The following is a 24,327-nucleotide window of genomic DNA, read 5'->3' as shown; positions in this document are numbered from 1 at the left end:
GGTGCTGGGGAACCAGAGCACCTTGATGAAAAATGGGCTACTGGAACAAGACGGAAATGGGCGAGAGACGAAAACATGGATCTGTTGGAATGCTACTACTCAAGTAACCCTAGTCAGAGGGGTTACATGCAAAGACTGAGGGTGGAATGGTTACTTCGACACCCACAGTCTACAATGACTGCCAAACAACTAGTAGCTCAGTGCTCCAACATCCGCAAACGGCAACTGCTATCACAACTTGAGATTGACGAGGTACAACACAAATGCTACGGCATAAGGGAGGAGCCCAAAGGTAAGGTCAGGGGGGAGTTAACTACTCCCCACCCCGAGACTGGGTATGCAGCCCCAGTAATGAACGAACTACAAGTACAAGGTACTTGTAGTACAAGTACAAGTACAACAAGTACAACAAGTACCTTGTACAAGTACAAGGTACTTGTAGCTGGTATTCCCAGCTACAAGTACCTGGGAATACCACAAGCAAATGGCAACCTCGATGAGGTCACAAGGAAAGGAGCCACAGCCAAATACCTCCAACGAATAAGGCAAGTCCTGAGAAGCCAGCTCAATGGCAAGAACAAGATCCGTGCAATAAACAGCTATGCCTTACCAGTAATCAGATACCCTGCCGGAATAATTAGCTGGCCAATGGAAGAGATGAAGGCCACGGATGTTAAGACTCGGAAGCTACTAACCATGCATGGAGGGTTCCACCCCAAATCTGTACACGAGCCGTAAGGAAGGAGGCAGAGGACTAGTGAGTGTGAGAGCCACTGTCCAGGATGAAACATCTAAGATCCATAAATACATCAAGGACAAAGCCTCAACGGACGATGTGCTCAGCGAATGTCTCAGGCAATGGGGAACAGAGGACGAGGTGCTGGAGGAACCATCATGGGAAGACAAGCCCCTACATGGGATGTACCACCGACAAATAACTGAAGTGGCTGATATCAGGAAATCCTACCAATGGCTGGAGAAAGCTGGACTCAAGGACAGCACGGAGGCCCTCATCCTGGCCGCCCAGGAACAGGCCCTAAACACCAGAGCAATAGAAGCTCAGATCTACCACACCAGACAAGACCCAAGGTGTAGGTTGTGCAAGGAGGCCTCTGAGACAGTCCAGCACATAACAGCAGGGTGCAAGATGCTGGCAGGGAAAGCGTACATGGAACGACATAACCAAGTGGCGGGCATAGTGTACAGGAACATCTGTGCAGAATATGGACTGGAAGCCCCGAGGTCAAAATGGGGGACACCCCCAAAGGTGGTGGAGAATGACCGAGCTAAGATCCTGTGGGACTTCCAGATCCAGACAGACAAGATGGTAATGTCGAACCAACCGGACATTGTGGTGGTGGATAAAGAACAGAGGAAAGCCGTTGTGGTGGATGTAGCAATACCAAGTGACCACAACATCAGGAAAAAGGAGCATGAGAAACTGGAGAAATACCAGGGCCTCAGAGAGGAACTGGAGAAGGCCTGGAAGGTGAAGACCACAGTGGTGCCTGTGGTCATCGGGGCCCTCGGGGCAGTCACCCCCAAACTGGAGCAGTGGCTCAAACAGATCCCAGGAACAACATCAGACATCTCAGTCCAGAAATGTGCAGTTCTAGGCACAGCCAAGATACTGCGCAGAACCCTCAAGCTCCCAGGCCTCTGGTAGAGGACCCGAGCTCAGAGGATGAGAGAGACCACCCACGGAGGGTGAGAGGGGAATTTTTTTATATATATATAAGCAATCAAGTTGTTTTAGATCTTCTAATTGTATTGCTACTAATTAAATTAGTCATGTTATTGATCAATTACTACACAAAGGCTGGAGAATTTGAAACCTACAACTGCTACTTGGCAAATGTTATGTTATGCACAGTAACTGGGTCTTTGTTTAAAACTATGAAATCTGAGAGAAACATTTTAGCAACAAACCAAAGCTTAACTAAGTCCAACAAAGTATTGCAATGTCATGTTTTATTCCTGGTCATTATTTTTGCACCTGTGCTGCTCTCGTTCCAAATGTTTGCTTGAACGTTGCATTTGGTTTTAGAGATGTGGATAAAAAAGGTCATTATGTTCGATATGAAAAAGCCAACTATCATGAAAATTTAGTCTTTGGGCTTTTAGAGTCAAGTTAACAAGTTTTAAATGCCAATATTATCTTGAGTATGAATAAGAAGCACTTAGAAATAATATATTGCGATGCTTGACTATACAGGAGCTGCAGCTGCATGCTTCTGGATGTTACCCACACAGAATCTGGGTTGAGAAATGTTATGTAATTTCATTTTTGACACTGACAAAGAGTCAGCCATATACCATACAATTATTAGCTGTTTTATGATTATATTCTGAATAAGCATCTAAAGTTTTAAAATAGCAGCATCACCAACTGAATCATGTTCTTTTGCTCTGCTAAGCATTTGCAGGAGACTCTACGGCCTATCTGACGGAGGCCCAGAGTCCTACCAGGAAACAATAGCTGGATATGGGGCAGGAAGGTCATTGTCTATAAACACAGTGATGGTGTCTGCATGCATTGGTCTCTTTGATACTTTGATGGCTTGATAATTTCACTACTTCATTATAAGCCTTTTGGGATGTTGGCAGAACTGCAATTATTCTAAGGTTTGAGGCCTTCTGGCACATGTGTGTTTCCGTATGATGAACACTTTTATGTTTGTTGGTGAGAGAGGACACAAGAAAGAGTGAGGGACACAGTGCAGTGGGGTTGGATGATTTGACTGGCAGAGCTTCCTCCAAGTCATAGTTTAATTGGACAATTGCTTAGTTTAACTTCAGGCTTTTTAGGATGGGAAAGCCATGCAAAACTGTTCTACAATGCACTTCTAAGTGGAGTGGTAAAAGTCCTCACTCTGGATTGTTCTACAGTTTATTTCCCTTAAGCCAATCTCCTATTGTATATTCTCTGTTGCCAATAAATAAAACACACAGGAGAAAATGTACATTCTTTGTTGCAAAATTTTACTCTTCTCTCTCCTCATGAGTAAATTAAACAAACCGTAGTGCTACCAGATCAGGGTAACAACACTCTGTGGTCTGCAAGAAAAAAAATCTCAAGGTTTGATATTTTCAGAGCCATTAAGGTGATTACAAATGAAATCAGAGAAAGCAGAGAGATGTGAGATCTCACCACAGTTTCTCTATTTTATTGATTTTGTGCTTTCGACCTTTGCCCATCATGGAACATGCTGAATTTGGAAATGTTGGCAGTCTTCTGGAAATCTCAAAGGTCAAATAAAGCTTGGCAAACACTGCACGATATTTTCAGTTGCATTCAGCTCCAGCTCTATCTTTACGACTACATCGCAAAGTTCAGTGATTTACAGAGAAGAAGAAAAAATGAAAGTGAGGAGACACTCACCAAAAATGCTCAACAAAAACAAACACGCTTCCTTTGCGTTACTTGCTGTTCTCCATCCATCCATTTTCTTACACCCTTGGGATGCTGGTGCCTATCTCTAGCCTATGTCTAGCTAACGTTTCAGGCGAGAGATGGGGTACACCCTGGACAGGTCGCCAGTCCATCACAGTACTGATCAGGAGCTTGTCATGAGGTGTGAATTACTTTAATACAACACTATGCATAAGCATAATGCAAAAAATAAAATATAGTGGCACTACTCGGAAACTGGCGGAAAATGGGCCAAAACGACTATGTTCTACAGCAGGGGTGTCAAACTCCAGTCCTCGAGGGCCGGTGTCCTGCAGTTTTTAGATGTACCACAGGTACAAAACACTGGAATAAAATGGCTTAATTACCTCCTCCTTGTGTAGGTAAGTTCACCAGAGTCCTGCTAATGACCTAATTATTCTATTCAGGTGTGGTGCAGCAGAGGCACATCTAAAAGTTGCAGGACACCGGCCCTCGAGGACTGGAGTTTGACACCTGTGTTCTACAGGGACAAAATGTCAATTTTAATAATGCTAACTTCCCTAATAAATTTAATATAAAATGTTACATTTAGTTTACAAACTGAACTCCAAATTCTCTTCACTTTAAATTCTCGAATACAATGTGTGCTCCCTCACTTTTTGCACTATCTGCATTTGCTTCCAATGTACTGAATGATTACTGAAGCTTTATGACAAGAAAACTTACAAATGGATTAATATCTGTATAGGAAGGACAAAACTTAAAAAAAAAAAAAAGATAGATCAGGAATTGGCCACAAATCTCTGATTTCCAGCAAAGAACAGAACTAAGACCAGACATGTTCCTGACATTCAACTTCTTGCCTTCATGTTGTTGCATTTTGTTTAAAATCTGTGATCTTGTGCCAAAGACAGAATCATTTTTTCCCCAATTATTCAAACTTGTATTTATCCTGACACACTGGTGGTTGGTGAGAGCATTACAAAATCTCCCCTAGATTCCGAAGCAAATCTCCACTTGACCCAATGAAGGCTGTCCAGTTACAGCATTAGAGCCGCACAGAGCTTGGGCTGAGGCCTACATTCTCTTGGGACTGGGGGGATGGGGGTGGGTTTGGCGCACACTGTGGTAGCCTGACAGACGAGGAGTTTTCAAGCCTTTGCTACAGAGTTGGCCGATAGCGCCAAAAACAAACAAACAAAAGAATCATCCTCAAAACCCAGAATCATTTGTAAATGATCAACAGTCATTGGATAATGCTCCCACTGAAAAAAATAACGGCCTCAACAAACCTGAAAATTCAGTTGGCCAATGAACAATCTTTTTTTTTACTTTGTACCTTCAAGGTTGCAGAGTAAAACTGACTTTTTTATAGCTATGAGACAAAGAAGCATGTGTGTTAGTCAAAGGTTGCTCCCAAATTAGAGCAGTGTGGTACAGCACATTACCTCATCCCCACTCACATCAGCAGACGTGTCCATCATAAGCATGCATCCTAAGCCTTGCTGACATGCCCAGCTCTGCTAAGCTAGTGTTGCACACTGGAATCCCTGAAGGATGCAATGGAAAGTCAGCAGAACAAACAAATTGTAGGGCTATGACATGACACTTTGAATGTTTTTTTTAAAAGAGCCCTATTACCAAGTATTTCCAAAAATACTCGCGTCTGAGCCTTTTCCTTCTCTCTGCCGAGCTAAAATAAGCCCTAGATCCGGAGGAGTGGTGGAGGGCAGATATAACACAAATCAACAGTCGCCAATGGTGATGTACGTTTGGCTGATGGGAATAGCTGCTCATAATTCCTCAGCATGTTGAGCTAGCCTAGTCATGAAGGAAAAGATAAAGGCTTAGAGATTTCACAACAGCGCTGGAGAGGAGGCAAATGCATCCAAACATGATGAGGTTTCAAAAGAGACAACATTGGAGAGGAAAGAGGCGCGGGGGGGCAACTCATGGCCACAGCTGCAACTTGGCCCAGAGGATTCGAGACATTCTTGTAATAGAGGGCTGTAATGAAGTCACTCATCCCAACTTTCCACACCCACTGCAACCAACTTTCCAAAATGCCTCTTTTATAACAAATTCTGAAGAAAGAAAAAACAATGGAAAACAGAATATGTAGTGCTCGAGAGGTGTGTTTACCAGGGCGATATTTCTTATTTTATATGGTATAAAATGACAATAAATTGTGTGTTAAAGCCAGATGTGCCAGAGGAGCGCTTGTAAAAAAACAAACAAAAAAAACAGAGGGTCCCTACAGGTGATCATGTGCCCCCAAATGGGTTTTCATGAAATAAACTGCAATGAATTCCTTTTCATGTGCACAACATTTTCATTAGAATAAACTTCAAAGGATGACAGCTTGATCTTCCAGGTGACCAAAGATCTAAAGCAACTGCTCAGACCAAGACGGTTTGTCATCATTACAAGGTGTTGAGTGAACAGCAGAGGTGGAACGGTCACTTTAAAGGTATTTGATCAGTGTGCTTATGCTGCAACACAGTTTCTTTCCCTCTGAGACAACATGTAGAGAACCAAGACTGTGACTCAGGTCATCAGCTGCTGGAGTCATGACTGGACCCATTCTACATTTTTCCGATGAGTGGGATTACATTCAGTGGTGCGAATGCACTGTCTCCATTAAATCTAGGAATACCAAGCAGAAGAAATTGTCTCTAATTATTCATTAAAGCAGCAGTGTTATGTGTTTTCCAGGTATGTGGTGCCATTTTATAGCACAATCAAATATTTTACCTACAGTTGTTATAAAAATGCTATATATATATATATAAAATATAACTTAAGAGATTTGACTTTGTGATGTAATCCTGTGAAACTGGGCCTCTGTCTCTTTAAGAAACTCTTGCTCTTTTTGCAACTCCACCCTCAAGAAGTCATCACATCTCTCCTCTATTAACCCTTTAATGTTTTTACCAGCGTTGCACCGAGAAGCTCAGCTGAGCTCAGTTGATGTGCTGAGGTGATGCACAGTTCAACCAGGAATTGGCTAACTTCTGCTGGCTAGTCTGAAGGAGCTGAGTGAGGAAACACGGGAAAGAGGTGGTCTGTAGTGCTGAAGCTCGGAAACCTGAAAACTGCAGTTCCGAAAAGGAGCTTCGTCTTCGAAGGCGATGCTCTGTCCCATCCAGGTGTTTTGCACAACTGAATGGTTGCCACAGGACATTAAAGGACTTCTCAAACATACATGAAAGAATCAAGGCAACACTCCAGGTTTATTTTTGATGAAAGAATAACATTATAACAAGATGTAAAGCTCAAAAGTAAATTTTACATAATACTGCTCCTTTAAACTCAAGAGCATTTGCAGACATGAAACAATGAATGAATTGATTGTAGAATGAATAAAAGACCTTAAAACTACGAGATGATCAATCAAATCAATTACAGCCATCTTTAGGATGGCTTAATATTGCTCTTAAAATTCCTATTACAACAAAAGGTGCCATTATAGCTGTTGATTAATCCAGTTACCAAATATATACGCTGGTTCTCCTCCTGCTGACTTCACAAGACCAACATCTTGTAGCAGTGCAGAGTTTTGCTGTCTTTTGAAATCATCATTAAAAGCAGTACGCATGAGCACATCTGCAAGTGCAAGAGAAATTGGGGGTAGGGAGAGCAACATTTTCCTTGTCATCTAAGGCAGCATGCCTATGTTATCATATCACTGCAGAACATTAAGCCTGGAAGCATCACTTTAATATTGATAGGCTCTGGTCCTATAGCATAGATAACCAACACTACTAATACTAACTTTGAAAAATGGAACAAATTGTTTTTAGCCCCTAGAAATGTGGAAAGAAACAAGTACAGTGGGGAAAACAAGTATTTGATACACTGCTGATTTTTCAGTTTTTCCCACTTGCAAAGCTTGTAGATGACTGTAATTTTTATCATAGGTACTCTTCAACTGTGAGTGATGGAATCTAAAACAAAAATCCAGAAAAATACAATGTATGATTTTTAAATAATTAATTTCCATTTTATTGTGTGAAATAAGTATTTGATCATCTATCAACCAGTAAGAATTTTGGCTCTCACAGACATGTTAGTTCTTCTTTAAGAAGCCCTCCTGTTCTCCACTCATTACCTGTACTAACTGTACCTGTTTGAACTCGTTACCTGTATAAAAGACACCTGTCCACACACTCAATCAATCAGACTCCAGCATCTCCACAATGCCCAAGACCAGAGAGCTGTGTAAGGACATTAGGGATAAAATTGTAGACCTGCACAAGGCTGGGATGGGCTACAGGACAATAGGCAAGCAGCTTGGTGAGAAGGCAACAACAGTTGGTGGAATTATTAGAAAATGGAAGAAATACAAAATAACGGAAAATCTCCCTCGGTCTGGGGCGCCATGCAAGATCTCACCTCGTGGAGCATCATTGATCTTGAGGAAGGTGAGGAATGAGCCCAGAACTACACGGCAGGACCTGGTCAATGACCTGAATAGAGCTGGGACCACAGTCTCAAAGAAAACAATCAGTAACACTCTACGCCGTCAAGGATTAAAATCCTGCAGTGCACGCAAGGTGCCCTTCCTCAAGCCAACGCATGTCAAAGCCCGTCTGATGTTTGCAAATGACCATCTGAATGATCCAGAGGAGGAATGGGAGAAGGTCATGTGGTCTGATGAGACAAAAATAGAACTTTTTGGTTTAAACTCCACTCGTCATGTTTGGAGGAAGAAGAATGATGAGTACAACCCCAAGAACACCATCCCAACCGTGAAGCATGGCGGTGGAAACATCATTCTTTGGGGATGCTTTTCTGCAAAGGGGACAGGACGACTGCACCATATTGTGGGAAGGATGGATGGGGCCATGTATCGTGAGATTTTGGCCAACAACCACCTTCCCTCAGTAAGAGCACTGAAGATGGGTCATGGCCGGGTCTTCCAGCATGATAACGACCCAAAACACACAGCCAGGGCAACTAAAGAGTGGCTCCGTAGGAAACATCTTAAGGTCCTGGAGTGGTCTAGCCAGTCTCCAGACCTGAATCCAATAGAAAATCTTTGGAGGGAGCATAAAGTCCATGTGGCCCAGCGACAGCCCCGAAACCTGAAGGCTCTGGAGGAGATCTGTATGGAGGAGTGGGCCAAAATCCCTGCTGCAGTGTGTGCAAACCTGGTCAAGAACTACAGGAAACGTCTGATCTCTGTAATTGCAAACAAAGGTTTCTGTACCAAATATTAAGTTTCATTTTTCTGGTGTATCAAATACTTATTTCACACAATAAAATGGAAATTAATTATTTAAAAATCATACATTGTATTTTTCTGGATTTTTGTTTTAGATTCCATCACTCACAGTTGAAGAGTACCTATGATAAAAATTACAGTCATCTACAAGCTTTGCAAGTGGGAAAACCTGAAAAATCAACAGTGTATCAAATACTTGTTCTCCCCACTGTACATTGTTTTCAGTTCAGGTGAAAAACATTGCAGTGGCATGATGCTTTCCTATTGTTTATATTTAGAAAGTTAATTAAAATTTGTATCAGATGTGTTAGGAAGGATGTTATTAGGTAGAAAAAAAGAAAGAAAATATTTCCTTTAAAGTTATTGTAATATTTAAAAACTTCCATAATTTCCCACTTTGACCAATAAAAAATAAAACACCAAAGATTGCTAATAATTGCAGTTAACAACGAATTTCTAAAATTAAAAAAAAAAAAATCAATTTGAATATATCTTCTGAAGCAGTGAAATTTTGACCAAGAATTCAGATTTGACATGCCATCTGTTTGTATACTATTAAACCCATGGTTCACACATAACTCTACAAGCTTTGATTTTCAGTATGTTCCTCTACGTTTTAAATGCTTACAACAGAGAAAAACATTTCATCAGCTTATTCTGCTAATAGTATTTACCCTGGTGACCAAGGACAATAATGATCAAATCCTATTGGTTTCCATCCATCCCAGATCCAAACTAGATCTGACTTGTCTCAAAATAGCATAGGATGAACAATTTTAAGTAATCTAATGATATCCCATCTTTCCACATCCTTTTTTGCTTAAGTTACATGAAGCTTTGCAGTGTCCCTAAGCTTTAAGAAAATTATTATAAAAACCTCTAGACTTCAAGAGCTGAAATTGTTTTTACTGAATACCACCATTGCACAAAAAACATGCTTTTTATCTTGTTACTCATCCATTTGTGGTGTCTGTCTATGCAAAGTAATAATGTCAATGCCACAGGCTGCAGTAACCTTACATGAGCAATTTTGTTTTTAGGCTTGCTTAATTTTGTATTAGCCAGTAGGGAAACATTACATTTTTTTTTTTATTAAAAGATACTGTGATATCGCTGCAAAGGCAACTCAAACTCGACAGTCAACCGTCTCACAACATGAGCTTAGATAAGCAACACCTGAAACACAGAGGCTGTGCATAAGATGCTAACAATGAGGGTAGTAGTGGGGGTGCTGCCTGGGACACCCCAGCTTTGACCCTATTCACAAAAGGGGCTCTCTGGCACCCTCCATTGATAGCTCCGAGGTGGCTCAATTTGAACCTCCCATGATGCCTCACTCCTTCCTTCACATCAACTGAGCCACCTACTTCAGGACAAATTTCTGTCTTCAAAGTGTGTTATAAAAGAGTCTGTTCTTGTTGTAGCTTCCTGTTATTAGGAAGTGATAGATGCAAACAAGGTTTTTTTTAAAACTTGGCATCAAACAGTAACAAAGTAGCAATAACACCATATTGCTTAGTAACTGTGTTCTCATCACAGCTCATCAAAGCAAAAGCATTCCGGTTGCTACTTAATATCCTGGGACACAATAACAACATGACTGCAAGTACAAATAATTTGGTGGCTTGGTTTAAACAAGATCATGGAGTTTGTGGAATTATATATGGAAGCCCAAAATTATTCATACTTTTGGCAGATAGGGAAAATCATGTGGCAAGAAAATGCTAATGAAATTAAAAGACTATTTAACCCTAAATCTGGTGACTAAAATACTGAGAAATCAACTCAAATTTAAGATGTTACAAGACCTTTTTAAGACCACTATGAATACAATTTAAGGTCCATATCTCCACAGAAATGTACAAACTTTGTTCAGCTAACAAGAAATAAATTTACACTAATCCATGATGGATGCATAAAGCTAGCTAGCTAGCAAAGGTATGTTAAAATGCAGTGCAGATGTGTGGACAAAAGATGTTAAAAATCTTTTAGAAAGGAAGAATATTTTCAATAAAGGCATGTTGGCTGTTCATTCAGACAGCTACAGTAGATCATCAGATAACAGAAAGGTGAACATATGACAACAACGTTGCTCTGGCTTCCCCTGTTAAGCAAATTCTGTCTGGATTAAGAAATCTCATGAAAGTTTAAACTTTTCTACAGGAAATACACATAGCAGTTGCTTTTAGTAACACTAACTTCGCTAATATCTGGGGGCAAAGATGCTTTGAAATATCAACTCAATAATCAAGTCTTTGTCTTAAAGTAGTAAAATTCTGTTACTGTGTAAATCTTGCTCTCTCACACAAACAGCGTGATGTTGCCTCTGGTCGTAATATAAAAAAATGACTGATCACAACACAAAGGTTCATGTGTAGAGGCAACACATGAAATTAACATTAAAATGGATAAGAATATAAAACTTTGTTTTACATAATCTTGTAGGATAATGTACAAAACAGTATTTGTAGATACTCAGGTATGCAGAAATATTTTTTTTTATGTTTGGACATTTTAATAGAAATCATCTTTTTGTTCTACTATACCTATTCTGAGAAGACACACACAATTTTGCAACGAAGTAAAATAAAAGATTGACATTTATCATTCAAAATCTGAATCAATACCCTTACTAAATCGGTGATAGAAAAATCAGGCACAGAATCTCTATATTTGCTGTTCTACACTATATAATATGTACCCCAGTACACTGACAAAAATCAGAATAAGACAGAGCAACATTTATTTGCAAATTACACGGTCAAGTTAGGATCATAAACAATGAATTGCCCTGCATATCACAAGGAAGTGTGTCACTTTCTGTTCCGACTATGAGGGCATGGTTAAAAGGTAACTAGGAGATATGAAAGGACCCACATAACTGTGCTTTGAAACCTACTAGGAAAATCATAAACCTCAAGAGGAAGAAGAAAAAAAAACATACAATTTCCTGTATGTGTTTAGGTAGAGCAGCATCCTTTCCAGCCAACCGTGCACCAGCCTATTATGCAAAGGAAGTAAATTGAGTTTACATTTGTTTTCAACTACTGCAATCCTGTTAAGCTACAAAGTGGAAACAAAATGTCTAAAAATACCGTAAATCAATCTGAATGACATGCAGTTTCAATGTCATAGTGAAGGATTACAGCTCTTTCTGTTGATTCCTGTCTTTAACTCCGTGGGCAGGCTTCTTAAAATAAATCTTTACAAATGACACAGTTTAGCTCTGTAACGCGGCTCCTGCTGCCTCCCGCTCACTCACACAAGAGATGACATCATGTTGGGTCAGATTGGGTTTTAGTGCTCAGCTTGCCATCTACATCTGCCATTTCCACAGCGTCGAGCATGCCTAACGTTTTGTCAAAGCTGTAAATTTAAGCAAGCATAAGTCTGTCTGCAAGTGACGACATGAGAAAATTATTTCAAGTACGAAATAAATGACGTGCGTTTTTTTTTATTATTATTGTCGCAGACAACGAATGAAACATTGACCTAAAATTAAGTGCATAAAAATACTATGATAAACACTGATAAACGAGCGCAGACATATGAACCAAAATGAGGTTCGGGGTCATGTTGTGGCGGACGTTGCTGTCTCAATATCCATTGTGACTACGCACTGATAGTAAAATCTCACTCACAACAAGGCAGGCTACAATGGAAGGTACCACAGTCATTTCTGATGTTACACACCGAAATGCACTGCATGACAGTGCTAAAATTACACACAGGACAAGTTCCCACAACATCCAGTCGCATTGTCGTCTTACAACCCCCCCTCAGCTTTACACTTCCACTACAACCTGTCACCCGTTGGCTCAGCGTACTCACCCCCTCCAAAAGGAGCAAACCAAACACCAAAGCGTATTCCCTCGTCAGTTCCAGGTGTAAAACATGCACATTTCGGCGTAGCTTTTTTCCTTATATAAACATAAATATATTTATGAGCAGGTGCAGAGAAGCGAGAATGAACACTTCGTTATGACCATTAAAAAGACAAACCTACGCACTTTAAACCCAGCGATGCTGGTGTCTGTGTGTTACCTACTCACCACCTCTGAGTGGACTGGCGTTCAGACAACAAGCCGAAGCAAAACCAAAACGACGGTGACCATCTCCAACTTCAATGTACTCAATAGAACCCACTTTTTTTTTTTTTACCCTCTGACATTTAGCTACAGTAGCTTAGCCGCAGACACGAGAGGAAGTGTCAGTTCAGTTTGAGAGCGCGAGGCTTTAGCGCAAGCTGTTAACTGACAAACGGTGGCAACATCAAAGGGGGGAAAGCCGCTCACCTTTTGTGAAAGTCGTCCAGGTTAAAAAAGAAAAGAAAAAGATAATGCGTACTTCAGAAAGTGTTTAGTCCGACTTTGAAGATGTCGGTGCGACTTCGCGAAGTGCTGTCAGTTGGTCTAGACTTCCTGAATGACGGAGCCGCGGGAGAGCAGAACAACCCCTCGCTCGTGTTTGACAGTTACTTTGACAGGCAGGCGGAAATAAAGTTGCCTGCTGAGGGGACCGCTGGAGGATGTGCGCGTTACAGGCTTTGGGTTTCTTTCTTAAGTTTTTTTTTTCTAATATATTCATACATTATTGAGATGGTCTGTGCTCGTTTAACAAGATCAAATGCACATATTTAGCGTCAGAGTAAAGTTGCTTTAACGAAAACAAAGCTATCCCTCCCATAAAAATAAATGATCAGAAAGCTTGCACCTTATTTTCTTTGCAAATCATTAAAGATGTATGACCTGAGTCATACCCGATTCTGTTGCAAGTCCAGGAAAGAAATAAAATATACTCGATGCAATGCTGCCATCTGCTGTTGTAAGTTAAGTTTTTTTTGTCATAACGAGGAACTTCAAGTAAATATAGTTATCCATGAAATAACTCAAGTAAGAGTAAAAAAAGGCCACTTAATTTGTATTAAAATTTTAAAAACCTGTATTCAGATTAACAAAACCATTACGTTTTCTGCATATTTGTATTTTAAAGGTTGCAATTTAAAAAAGGAAGAAAAAGAACTGTATTTAAAAAAATTACTATTAACTATAACAGCTTAAAATAAGGAGAGTCAAAATAACATCCAGGCTCAATCTGAAGTTTGAAGCTGGTGATGTGTCTTTTTTTTAATCACACCAAACTTGATCAAGCCAAATTAAGTTTATTAAAAATGTGCTGATAGTAACCGAGCCATGTGAGTTTGCCAGTTCTTTGAATGAACGATGTGACCCAGTTTTTCACCTGAAAGCATTATTTTTCGTTAACAAATGTAGGTAAATTCTGTAAAGATGTGCCACACATGGTAACAGTTGTGATGTGTCCCTTGTACAATTAAATACAGAAACATGACCTTCATAATCAAAACTAGTAGCAATATGAGATAATGAATCATTTGAGAACCGACACAGTTAGTTCCTGTTGGTAGCTGAGCCAAACTATTTGGATCTCAAAAATGAAACGGAGTTCCCATCTTCTAATCGGCATTCTGGTCGTTTACATAGATTCCAGCGCTCTTGAAACAATTAATAAATATATTATTTTTGTCAAGCGTACGTTGTTATGAAACACAGTTTGTCTTATCTTAAATTAAATTATTCAATACAGTCAGCGTAACCCTATATTATTTTATTTTTTTTACATAAATTGTGTACAGGCATATACGTGGACAGCTTGGTATACAGAGGTCCTGTCAGTTGTAGGCGCAGTTTCAAGAAGCCTGCAAAACACAAATCGATTGTTTATTTCATGTTTGTTTACATCCACACGGATAAATGGCTTCCACTTTGATTTCTCCTATGGTGGATTATTACAACGACGAAGAGGAACTCGATAGCGTGGATGACGATGATGACCGAAGTTTCAGGGGAAGAGACTCAGAAGAAGGTAACGTTTAAAGGAATCCTCAGCAACACATTAACTGTCGGGCTCCGTCTAATCTTTGGAAAAGAAACGGAAATGAGCGGTTCTTGCAGAAATGTAGCAATACGCATCTCAAACCAGGCGTTTCAAAATACTACTTTTGCTAATAGGTGTTTTAAATTGCAATGTGTGATTTGGTTTAGGGTAAATTTTGCCTTTACTTCCCATAGCTAGTAATATCAACAACGATTTGTTTGTACAGTAACTCGCTAACGTGCCCTTTCAAACTATAGACTCCACCCAGATGATTATTTGCAACAAAAAAGTGGGTGGTTTTCATGTTTTAGACAATTTTCCTTCAGCCGCATGTTTTATACTCGACAGTGAGAACGGAAAACCCATTCAGGCAATTTAGACGGTGAGCATTTAGATAGTGTGTAAGTTTATTAAGGTTATTTATAGTAAAGACAGGTTTAGCGGGAATTTATTTCACTGTTAAGAGATTGGACTGAAAATATTTAAACATAAAATATCAGGAAAAATATGTATTTATTTTCGTTAGAATAATGTGAAATTTCCGTATAGTAAAGACTTAAATCCAATAAATACTGATCAGAAAATATGATGAATGCTTACGGATCAGAAACTTGACTTTTCAGTCTTGTTGCATTTTAATAAAGATGAGAAAAAACGTGTCCTTCAGTGTTTGATCTGGTGATCACTGAGAGATTAACCTCAGCTAGTCAATCTCAGTTAGGTTAGTGTTTAATTCATAATAGGTATTTATTAGATATGCAAGCTTTTTTTTTCCCCCCGACTGATTTTGAGGTCTCGAGTTGCTGATTCTGATGGATTGTGTTGTTTTTTTCCTCCCTAAAGAGCTGTAGTACATAAGAGGACAAATGAGAGAAAATGTACTTCAACGTTTTTATAGAGGCATGTGTCCTGATTTTTGTTTAACTCAAAATCAGCTACTAGTGTAGCTGATTTTGAGTTAAACAGGTGTGTAGGTGGAATTAGATGCTGTTGGTTTATGAACTGAAAATGTTGGGAGTTGCTAGTTTTGTTGCGTTTAATCAATAGGATAAAGCTATTGTACAGCATTCAGAGCATATTAATGAAAAAAATACTTTCCGATTTTGTGCTGAACGATTAGCGTAATTTTAATGTATTCATAGGAAAATAAAAAATAACTTTAGGGTATTCTAACGTACCATTTGTTAATGCGTTGTAACTACTGTATCACCCCGTATGAAACTTATTTATCAATATATGTAATAAGAAGCAGTATTCAAGATGGGGAATATTACGGGATAACTTTTTTCATTCATTGCCATATTAGTGATCATTTATTTGTCCCCTCTCCAGTAGTTTTTGCTCATGATAAGCACTGATAATTAGGCAGCCACTGAGCTCGGTGACGTTAGCTGTGAGCGCTGACAGGTTGGCCCTGCCTGCTGTGTCCACTGCTGTGCCCTTTTCACACTCCTCACTCAGACCAGACGGATTGCGGTGAATCTCTATTAAAGCAAGGCAAGAAACAAAACGAGGCGATGACAACACTACAAGGTTCGCTAGTCTTCTGACGCTGACTTCCAGACGAACAGCTTGGTTTATTTTATGTAGTTTTGCTCCTTCTGGTGTGTTTCTGATGTCCTTGTGAGCTACAGCCGGGTTACTCTTCTAACAGCAGACGGAGCTAACTTCAGCTAGCACACAAATGCTAACTGAAAATGAAACTTGCTGTGTCAGCTTAACTTGGCCTTTTTTCTTTCTTTTCTCTCTGTCTTTTGAGATAAAAACTAACCGATTCAGTTCGCCTCTTGTCTGTAAACTTTGCTTCTGAGTTTGACACGACGTTTAGCATCGGTGAAAAGCGTTAGCGTCTTTTTTTTTTTTTAAGTTACCGGTGGACTGACAGCACCACCACTAAAATGAGCTGATAATCATCCGATGCGGCAAATGCTAAAAGTTTGAAATGACATGGAATGTTATTGATAATGTCGGTTGATTAATCTCACTGAAATGCACTTCTGGTTTTATCCACATTTACATTAGCCGAACTTTTTCTCGTGTTGTTTCACAAATGTGGACGTGATCTCCCATTCAAACACATCCGAGGGCATCCTAAGAAAGGATGTTCACCATTACCTCACTAGAGTCACGCACGTTCTTTAATCTGCCTGAGATAATCATTGCGAACATGCTGACAAAACTCCTGAAATATGTGTGTTAGTTTAATTTAGAGTTCAGTATTTTAATTCAGTTCCTGTCATTCTTGCTTCCAGACACAGAAGATGCAAGTGAGACAGATCTTGCCAAACATGATGAGGAGGACTATGTGGAAATCAAGGAACAGTAAGAGAATGATCCTTTCTTGCTATAAATTTAGATTAAAGGTTTCTGATTATGATCTGTGTCGTTCATTTCTTTGCAGAATGTACCAGGATAAGCTGGCCTCATTAAAAAGACAGCTGCAGCAGCTGCAGGAAGGTAGTAGCAAATAAAGTTTTTATTTTCAGTGAATGTCAGAAAACGAGTGCATTTTATCTACATTTAGTTACATGATAATTACAATAACCTAGACACAATGTCGACCAAAAGAAAGCTTCAAATAAGTACGCCTTCTTGGTCAAAAACTGAAAAAGAAACAAACAGCTAAATATGAGAAATAATAATCTAGTCTGCCTTTTGTTTATGAATGCTCACTGTGTCTGAGCTGCTGACTGTGCTGTTTGCAGTTGTGTAGCCACACCAGCTGCTCCCACAGAGTCCTTTGAGTTCAGACTGAAACTATTGTTGAATGTGTTGTGCTGTTTTTGTCGCTTTTTGAAATGTAGAGTTTATTCTTTCAAAGCTACAAAAGTCCAAGGTTCAGTCTTCCACAGAATGAATTAAAACAGCTAGTAAGATGAGGGATAACACAGAAAGACAGAGTTCTGATTTATTTTTTATTTTTTGTCCTTGCAGGTACTCTGCAGGAATATCAGAAAAGGATGAAGAAGTTGGACCAGCAGTACAAAGAGAGACTAAGAAATGCAGGCAAGAACACGACACGTTTTGATGTTGATGCATCCATATTCAGAGCGGGTTATGTTTTGGAGTAATCTGTACTTTAGTGGGTGTTTTATCTGAATGTCCACCAGGAGATGAACCAGATCATGTTGAAGTAATGTAGGATGAGTTTTTCTCTTAAAAGGTGTGAAAAATGTTTTCCAGTCACAGCAATCTAAGTTTATTAATTGGTCATGTAAAATGCATACTAGCTCAGATGTGATTTAGCATTTTTATGATCTTGCTGTTAGACAAGAACATTATATGTCCTGCCTGGAGAATATAGTTCATCAGGAAATTATTATTGTCAGTAGTAGTTCACATGTGGAGAACTTTTCATATGACAGTAAATATGCAATATAAAATATTAAAAATGTGTGACCTATCCCAGAAGAATCAAGATCAGCTGATCTACTCCATCAGAGGCGGCAGGTTGATGCAATCGGCATCCTACAGCAACAGAAATTCATTTTGGTTCTCAGTAGTTTTTAGTTCATGAATTGCTTTTGATCCAAAATATTCAATATTTTCTTTGATGGAAACGTGATTAATATTTCACAACACAACAAGAAAACTAACTATGTCGATCCATAGAGCTTTGAGCTTGATCACATACTGTAGATTGAAATTGTGATCTTTTTTTTCTTTTTTTCTTTATAGAGTTGTTTCTTCACCTTGAGGTAAGTAGATTTGATGAAAAAAAAAAGGTTCAGTATTTTTATTTTTCCCTTCAGTTAAAAGGCAGGCGTGGTTACTGTCTGCTTAATTTCTGCAGACAGAACAGGTGGAGAGGAACTACATAAAAGAAAAGAAGGCAGCGGTGAAGGAGTTTGATGATAAAAAAGTTGAACTGAAAGAAAACCTAATCGCAGAGCTGGAGGAAAAGAAAAAGATGATTGAGAATGAGAAGTTAACAATGGAGCTAACAGGTGGTAAGGAAACATGAATACGTTTGCTAATTAAGGATTGAAATACTGGTAAATAAAATGCATATTTTGAGTGAGTTTGGACTATAATATCCAGTTGTCAGGCAAAAGTAACAAACATGGAAAATCCAGATTTCTGTTTTGTTTAGTTTTCTCAAATACTTTTCAATGTCAGCATTTTTCTTGCATTAAAACTTTAATCTTCTGCGCTAAATGAAAAGATAGCTAGAAGAACTGATTGTTTTTAAACTAATGTGTTAGGATTTTCAAGTAATTGAAACAAGAAGTGATCTTTTTTGTACATTAAAATCATTTTACTGTAAAAAAAATAAGATGCTAGGTCATTGTTAATACTGCTTGAAGAAAGTAATTTTCAGGAACTGACAGCAGTTTTTCTTTTTCTTCTGCACCTCTGTAAATCTGACTTTTGATGTTCCTTTTCCTGGTTTTGACATTGCAGCTTGTAATTTGGTTTTGCAGGAGGCGTATTTCACTTTTCTTCACTTCGACCATTTCTATGGAACTTGACAGCTTGTACGTTAGAATACCACTGGTTACCTCAGAGTACAGCAGCAGCAGGATGAGTTTCTGATAGCATCACATTCAGCATTTTTTATCCCCTTTCATGACATATTGACTTAAATGAGATGGTTCCATATAATCCAGAATACATTACTATGATAGGAACTCAAATCTCTAAAGAGCATTAAGGAAGTCAGAGGAATGCAGTCAGAGCTGGCATAGTTTATAACAAGTTATGGTTGAAAATGTATAATGATAATATTATTATCCTGTTTTCTGTCATTAACAGACTCGATGGAGGTGAAACCCATTATGACGAGGAAGCTGAGGAGGCGGCCCAATGATCCAGTCCCAATCCCTGACAAGCGAAGGAAACCAGCACCAGATATCCTTCCCATCAACTCTGTACAATTAGCTACATAAGAATATAGGTCCATGTATTAAAATGCAAGACGTGTCGACCTTGACTCTTCAAACCTCAGCTAAATTATTTATTAACAGATGATCAGATAATGGAAGACCTAAGAACACTTAATAAGGTTTGTCCTGTTTTCACAGAAGTTCTAACATAAATTTTATGTGTTCGCAAAATTGATTTCAAATAATTTCATCACTTCTTTTTTGTTTTACAGCTAAAGTCACCGAAACGACCAGGTACGTCAGAACTCATCTTCAATGGCTAATATTATTTTTAAAAGCTTTATTTTAAGGGAACTGCTTGATATTCATTGTAGTGCAAAACATTTTCCATCTAGATTTCTTCTGATTTTCCTTTCTTGTCACATTTCCATGCGAACATTTTTTTAAATTCAAACAAGTTAAACCTGAATAAAGACAAAATTAAGTTTTTAAATGTTCTTTTATTATCAATTGCAGAATTGTTTTAGTTCAGTCACATTTGAATTTCAATGATTAATATGGATTACGTTTAAAATCATGTCCCTCCATGTCAATAATAGCTTATTTTGGGTTTCAACTGTAAACCCAACTGGAAAAACCTTCATTATGCAGCAAATACTGGCAATGTCTGGGGGGAGAAGGAGAGGCTTTCTACCTGGTTGGGTTTTATGTATTCCAACGTATGAAATGGAAGGAGTAAATGTGCAAGACATTGGTACAAAATGAGGATTTTTATTCCCATAATAGCATATTAAGGGTCAAGCAAAGCATACTCTTGATTAAATCTATTTCATTGTTGGCCTGACTAAAATTTATTCAATTTGGAACAATCAAAAAGAGAAATTGTTATGGCTTTTCTTAACTGGCTTCACATCCAGTTAAGAAACTGAGGCCCCTCAACAAAACCAGATACACAAACCTGCTGTTTATATAACTGATTTTTCTGCGTGTTTGTAATGTTTCTGGTTGTGTCACCATGTCCAGTGTCTCCTTCGTCTCCTGAGCACGTCCCCTCCGCTCCCATGGAGAACCCCTCCCAGCGTTACGAGGCCCGCATTGAGGAAGGGAAACTTTACTATGATAAAAGATGGTGAGATTTTATCTCTGTTATCAGAGAAAGCATGACTCTTTGTTTGCTAGGATGTAATTTAAGTTGCTCCCGTGTTACATCTGCCACCACTAGATGGCCCCATTGCTACGTGTTTGGTCTTCAACGTTTTTCAGGCTACTGAAAACTGCATCAGTTTTTGCTGAATGTATACCAATGCTTGAATCAAACATAAACATGAAAACCTCCTCTTGGGTAATGTGTCTGCATAGCAACCAGTGTTGCACTCTCCTTTGATTTATATGCAAAGATAATAAGAATCCTTGACCAGACTCAGCCCTGACACCCTTCTGTTTGAGAGTGGAGGTCTGAATCAGAAATGTCAGAACATCTATTCCTTTCAAAGGCGAAGAAGATAATAGAATTCTGCCCTATTAGCTGCTGCCGTAGCCACGGAAAGTTGAGAGGAGCAAGTTGTGAGGTGCGAGCTGTATCCCTTTGAAGGCGAAGTCTCATTTATTCGCGGCTGAAGAAGACGTCGACGACAGAAAGCTGTCTCAAAGCGCCACAGGGAGATGCATGCATCATTATTCTTCAGTAGGCTCTTAATGATCAAATATTTTCAGCACCAATCTGTTTCTCTTGCTCCGCTTTGTCCGTTGACAGTTTGGAGCCTTTTGGAAAAATATCCAGACTTTTTGTTTGGATGTTTTAATCCAATTATTTATTTGGTGCTTTCTCAGGATAAATGTGGTTTGTTTAGGTTGATGAAGCTACTTTTGCAACGTTTTGCTGTCTCCTTCCTTGACTACGACTGAGTCAAATTGATGTTTTTTTTTTTTTTTTTGTACTGGGACAGGTACCATAAGAGTCAAGCCATTTACCTGGAATCAAAGGATAACACAAAGATTAGCTGTGTCATCAGCTCAGTTGGGACCAATGAGGTAAGTTTAATTTATTCATGTTATTACTACACTTAATTCTTTAAGTTACATTTGCTTTGTGATCTTTAAAACCTTTTTTAGTACAAGAATGACTAATCGACTTTAGTGTACCAGCGCGTACCAGTCAGTACGATCTACGTGATTAGCCCTGCTCACTCAGTGGTTTAGTTGTAATTTAGGTCAAATGCTAATGCAAATTTCTAATCTTGTCATTTGGCAGCTCCTTTGTCTTTAACAGCTGATGAAATGTTCTGTTCTTTATGACTAACTGAAGCTATGGGTTTTAAATGAACAAGGAAAATTCAAATCTAGGGCAGCCTTTATAGCTGAGATGTAAAGCGTTGTCGACGGTGGTTGGATTGTAATTTACTTAATTTCTTGGCTGATTAGCTGAATTGGTTGCATCCTTTAAACTTGCAGGTGTCGGTAGTTAAAAAGTAACTCTGTTCCACTGTTGTGTTATGTGTTTACTAAAAGTATTTTTTTTTGTGTGAAGACAATTTGCTACAAAAATGTACTTTCCAATAAGTTCATAAATTAGAAATGAGCCTAAGTTTATGCATTTTATTCATCATCACCTACATTATACCCATATCAATTTGTATGATTTTTACATAAAGTAACATAGTAAATTAATGTAGTTCATATACTATGAAAATGATTTCAGGCTACTGTCAAGTGAATACAAATACCCACCAGAAATGACTAAGATGAATCCATAAAGGAAAGGCTTTGTTTGCTCACCGTGACTCAGCTTGTTGAAGCACCTTTAGCAGCATCAGTCTCTCCTCTTGCTCTGGCCATTCTACTTGGCTTTTCTTTTGAAGAATCTTCACTTAATGAGTTACAACAACGTTTAATTTCCAATTGGGATCATTAAAGTATTTTATAATTGAAATCATCACCCCTCCAACACAGTGCTTGCTGTGTCGCTCTGTGTCTTACAGTCAAGATACTTTATTATGGTTTCTCCTCTCTATTTGCAAATTAATGTCAGGCTATCAAATCCTACTTGAAAAGGACTGGCTTTTTAAGTCAAGCTTGTTGAGTCTTTATTATTAACATAAGCGTTAACATTGAACATGCTAACCTTCTTCTTCTTTGGCAATTTCTCTGAACCGTGCACTCTGACCTTGAGAAGGATTTGCCAGATCCTCCGCTCCTGGGAGGATTGGCAACTACCTTTTCTGAGGTCTTCTTTTTTAAACCCACAGCTGTATTCTACATACCAACACACAGCTAAATCAGATGCTTTTACAGTTGTGGTTTCTCTCAGAGATGATTGATAAAACTGTGGCATTTGATGATCAGCATCCGGCCAATATCTTTTCTCTTCAATTCTAGGGAAGCAACAAAATTAACAAATAATTTTTATTTTAGCTTTGTGATATATTTAGGAACTAATACAATTTTCAGTTTTTGTAATCTTGAGGTTGAATCTTGAATCGAGACCAGACTATTTTTATTTTATTATATGATATAAAACCCAACTGGACCGTGGTTTAGTCCTGCTTTACCTTGACCACTAACCAGCACTGTAACACTAAGACTAGGAAATGTAACTTATTTGTAGTTGTATGCCTGAACTAAACATGATGTGCAGATATTCACTACATCCTTTCATGACATTGATAAATGACAGGTCTTCCTCTCCTTCTGTGTTTGCTGTCCAGATTTGGGTGAGGAAGACGAGCGACAGTACAAAGATGAGGATCTACCTAGGACAGCTGCAGAGAGGAACATTTGTCATCCGTCGACGGTCTGCTGCGTGAAATGTTCCCCGGCTCCGCCCCACCCAACCCCATCTGTTCATTTATCTGTCCTGCCGTTTAACCACCAACTCACTCAATCATCCACTCTCTCCCTTGTTGGTGCATTTTCAGTTTTACCATGTGGCTTTTATTTGTACCTAATATTTTCATACACACTACCCCAATTTTCTTAATAAAACATGAATGCAGAGTTTCAGAGCTCTTGTTTTTGTCTTTTAAGGCGCTTACTGGTTTCCAGTATTTTTGTGACTATGTACCATGTTTTTGGAACCACTTTGACTTTGTCTTTGCTTTTTATACTAAATAGGTAAAACACATTTTCCAAAATGAGCAACTGTTTGCCAACTGAATCTGCTGTGTCAATTTTAACAGAGAAGGTTGTGAAGAATTATTGCTTGTTAGGTATGACCCGCCCACCTGAACTAGTCGTTTTCAAGAATATCCCTGTTGGAATGGTAAACAAAAACTGCTTGTTGTACAGATGCCTACAGTATAAGTAACTTGTTACATTTCCAAGTGGATGAGAAGAAGGAAATCTGGGCCTCTCTGTTTAGGCTGCTGCCTCCTCGACCCAACACCGGATAAGGAGAAGATGATGGATGGATTGCCACTTATACTGAACCTGTTTTTTGTCTCATGTAAAAATGTATTTTGTCATTTCATGTTACATTCTCCGTATGTAAACAGTTTGGAATAACTCAGCTGTGTTGGCATGTGGATTTCAGGTGATTCACTTATTTTTGTTTCATTAAAATAATTTAGCTTTTTAATAATTTTAAGAAGGGTCTCTGATTTAATGATGGTGTAATTCTTGAAGTGAAGTATTTTGTGCCAAGACTAAACGACACGCCTTAAGCAGTTTTAGTTACTGTTTAATGATTGGAGATGTGTTTCAATTATATAACTAAGTAAATTGACATTTTGAAAATAAATTTGATTAAGAAACACACCATTTAAAAAAAAAACTCGTTTTGGCACTAGGATGAGGTGGTTTTTTTGGACTTATCAAAACTGCAACACTTTATCAGCGTCACACAAATCACATGACCAACATCCGGATGTTGCCACTGGCGCAAACCACGAAGAAGACGACAGGAAGTTGGAGGATCATGGCGCAGCATATTTTTAATGTTGCAGGAACACGCTTATTCCTATGTGATTTTAATTGTTTCCCTTTTTTGA

At 38.7% G+C, this 24,327-nt stretch overlaps 2 protein-coding genes across 6 annotated transcripts in view; one reads left to right on the top strand and one right to left on the bottom strand.

Annotated features, from left to right (window-relative positions):
- The window catches only part of taok3a (TAO kinase 3a), a 61,835-nt gene extending 48,710 nt beyond the window's left edge, over window positions 1–13,125 (bottom strand). The window contains exon 1 of one of the 4 annotated variants that reach the window (XM_014989787.2): window positions 12,917–13,125. The gene's annotated coding sequence lies outside the window, so the exon portion shown is untranslated. Of the gene's footprint in view, window positions 1–12,673; window positions 12,872–12,916 lie in introns of those variants that run through there. The other 3 variants (XM_014989793.2, XM_014989794.2, XM_014989792.2) reach the window with 3 other exon arrangements.
- A 1,160-nt stretch (window positions 13,126–14,285) lies between these two features.
- suds3 (SDS3 homolog, SIN3A corepressor complex component) lies at window positions 14,286–23,335 on the top strand. 2 transcript variants are annotated; one of them, XM_014989785.2, is made up of 12 exons: window positions 14,286–14,504; window positions 16,769–16,838; window positions 16,918–16,973; window positions 17,451–17,522; window positions 18,195–18,214; window positions 18,310–18,466; window positions 19,272–19,367; window positions 19,460–19,521; window positions 19,615–19,636; window positions 20,366–20,471; window positions 21,289–21,373; window positions 23,047–23,335. In XM_014989785.2, the coding sequence occupies exons 1-12, from the start codon at window positions 14,393–14,395 to the stop codon at window positions 23,143–23,145; spliced, it is 957 nt and encodes a 318-aa protein (XP_014845271.1). In that variant the 5' UTR covers window positions 14,286–14,392; the 3' UTR covers window positions 23,146–23,335. The 2 variants fall into 2 exon arrangements, with proteins under 2 accessions (XP_014845271.1, XP_014845272.1); XM_014989786.2 differs by lacking the exon at window positions 14,286–14,504 and adding an exon at window positions 15,898–16,049.
- The last annotated feature ends 992 nt before the right edge of the window (window positions 23,336–24,327 follow it).

Source organism: Poecilia mexicana, unplaced genomic scaffold (genome assembly GCF_051168715.1).
Source record: "Poecilia mexicana isolate PSO_F unplaced genomic scaffold, ASM5116871v1 scaffold_9, whole genome shotgun sequence".
Taxonomy (NCBI): domain Eukaryota; kingdom Metazoa; phylum Chordata; class Actinopteri; order Cyprinodontiformes; family Poeciliidae; genus Poecilia; species Poecilia mexicana.
Note: the sequence above shows the minus strand (reverse complement) of the source record. Positions and strands in the feature narration are given on the sequence as shown.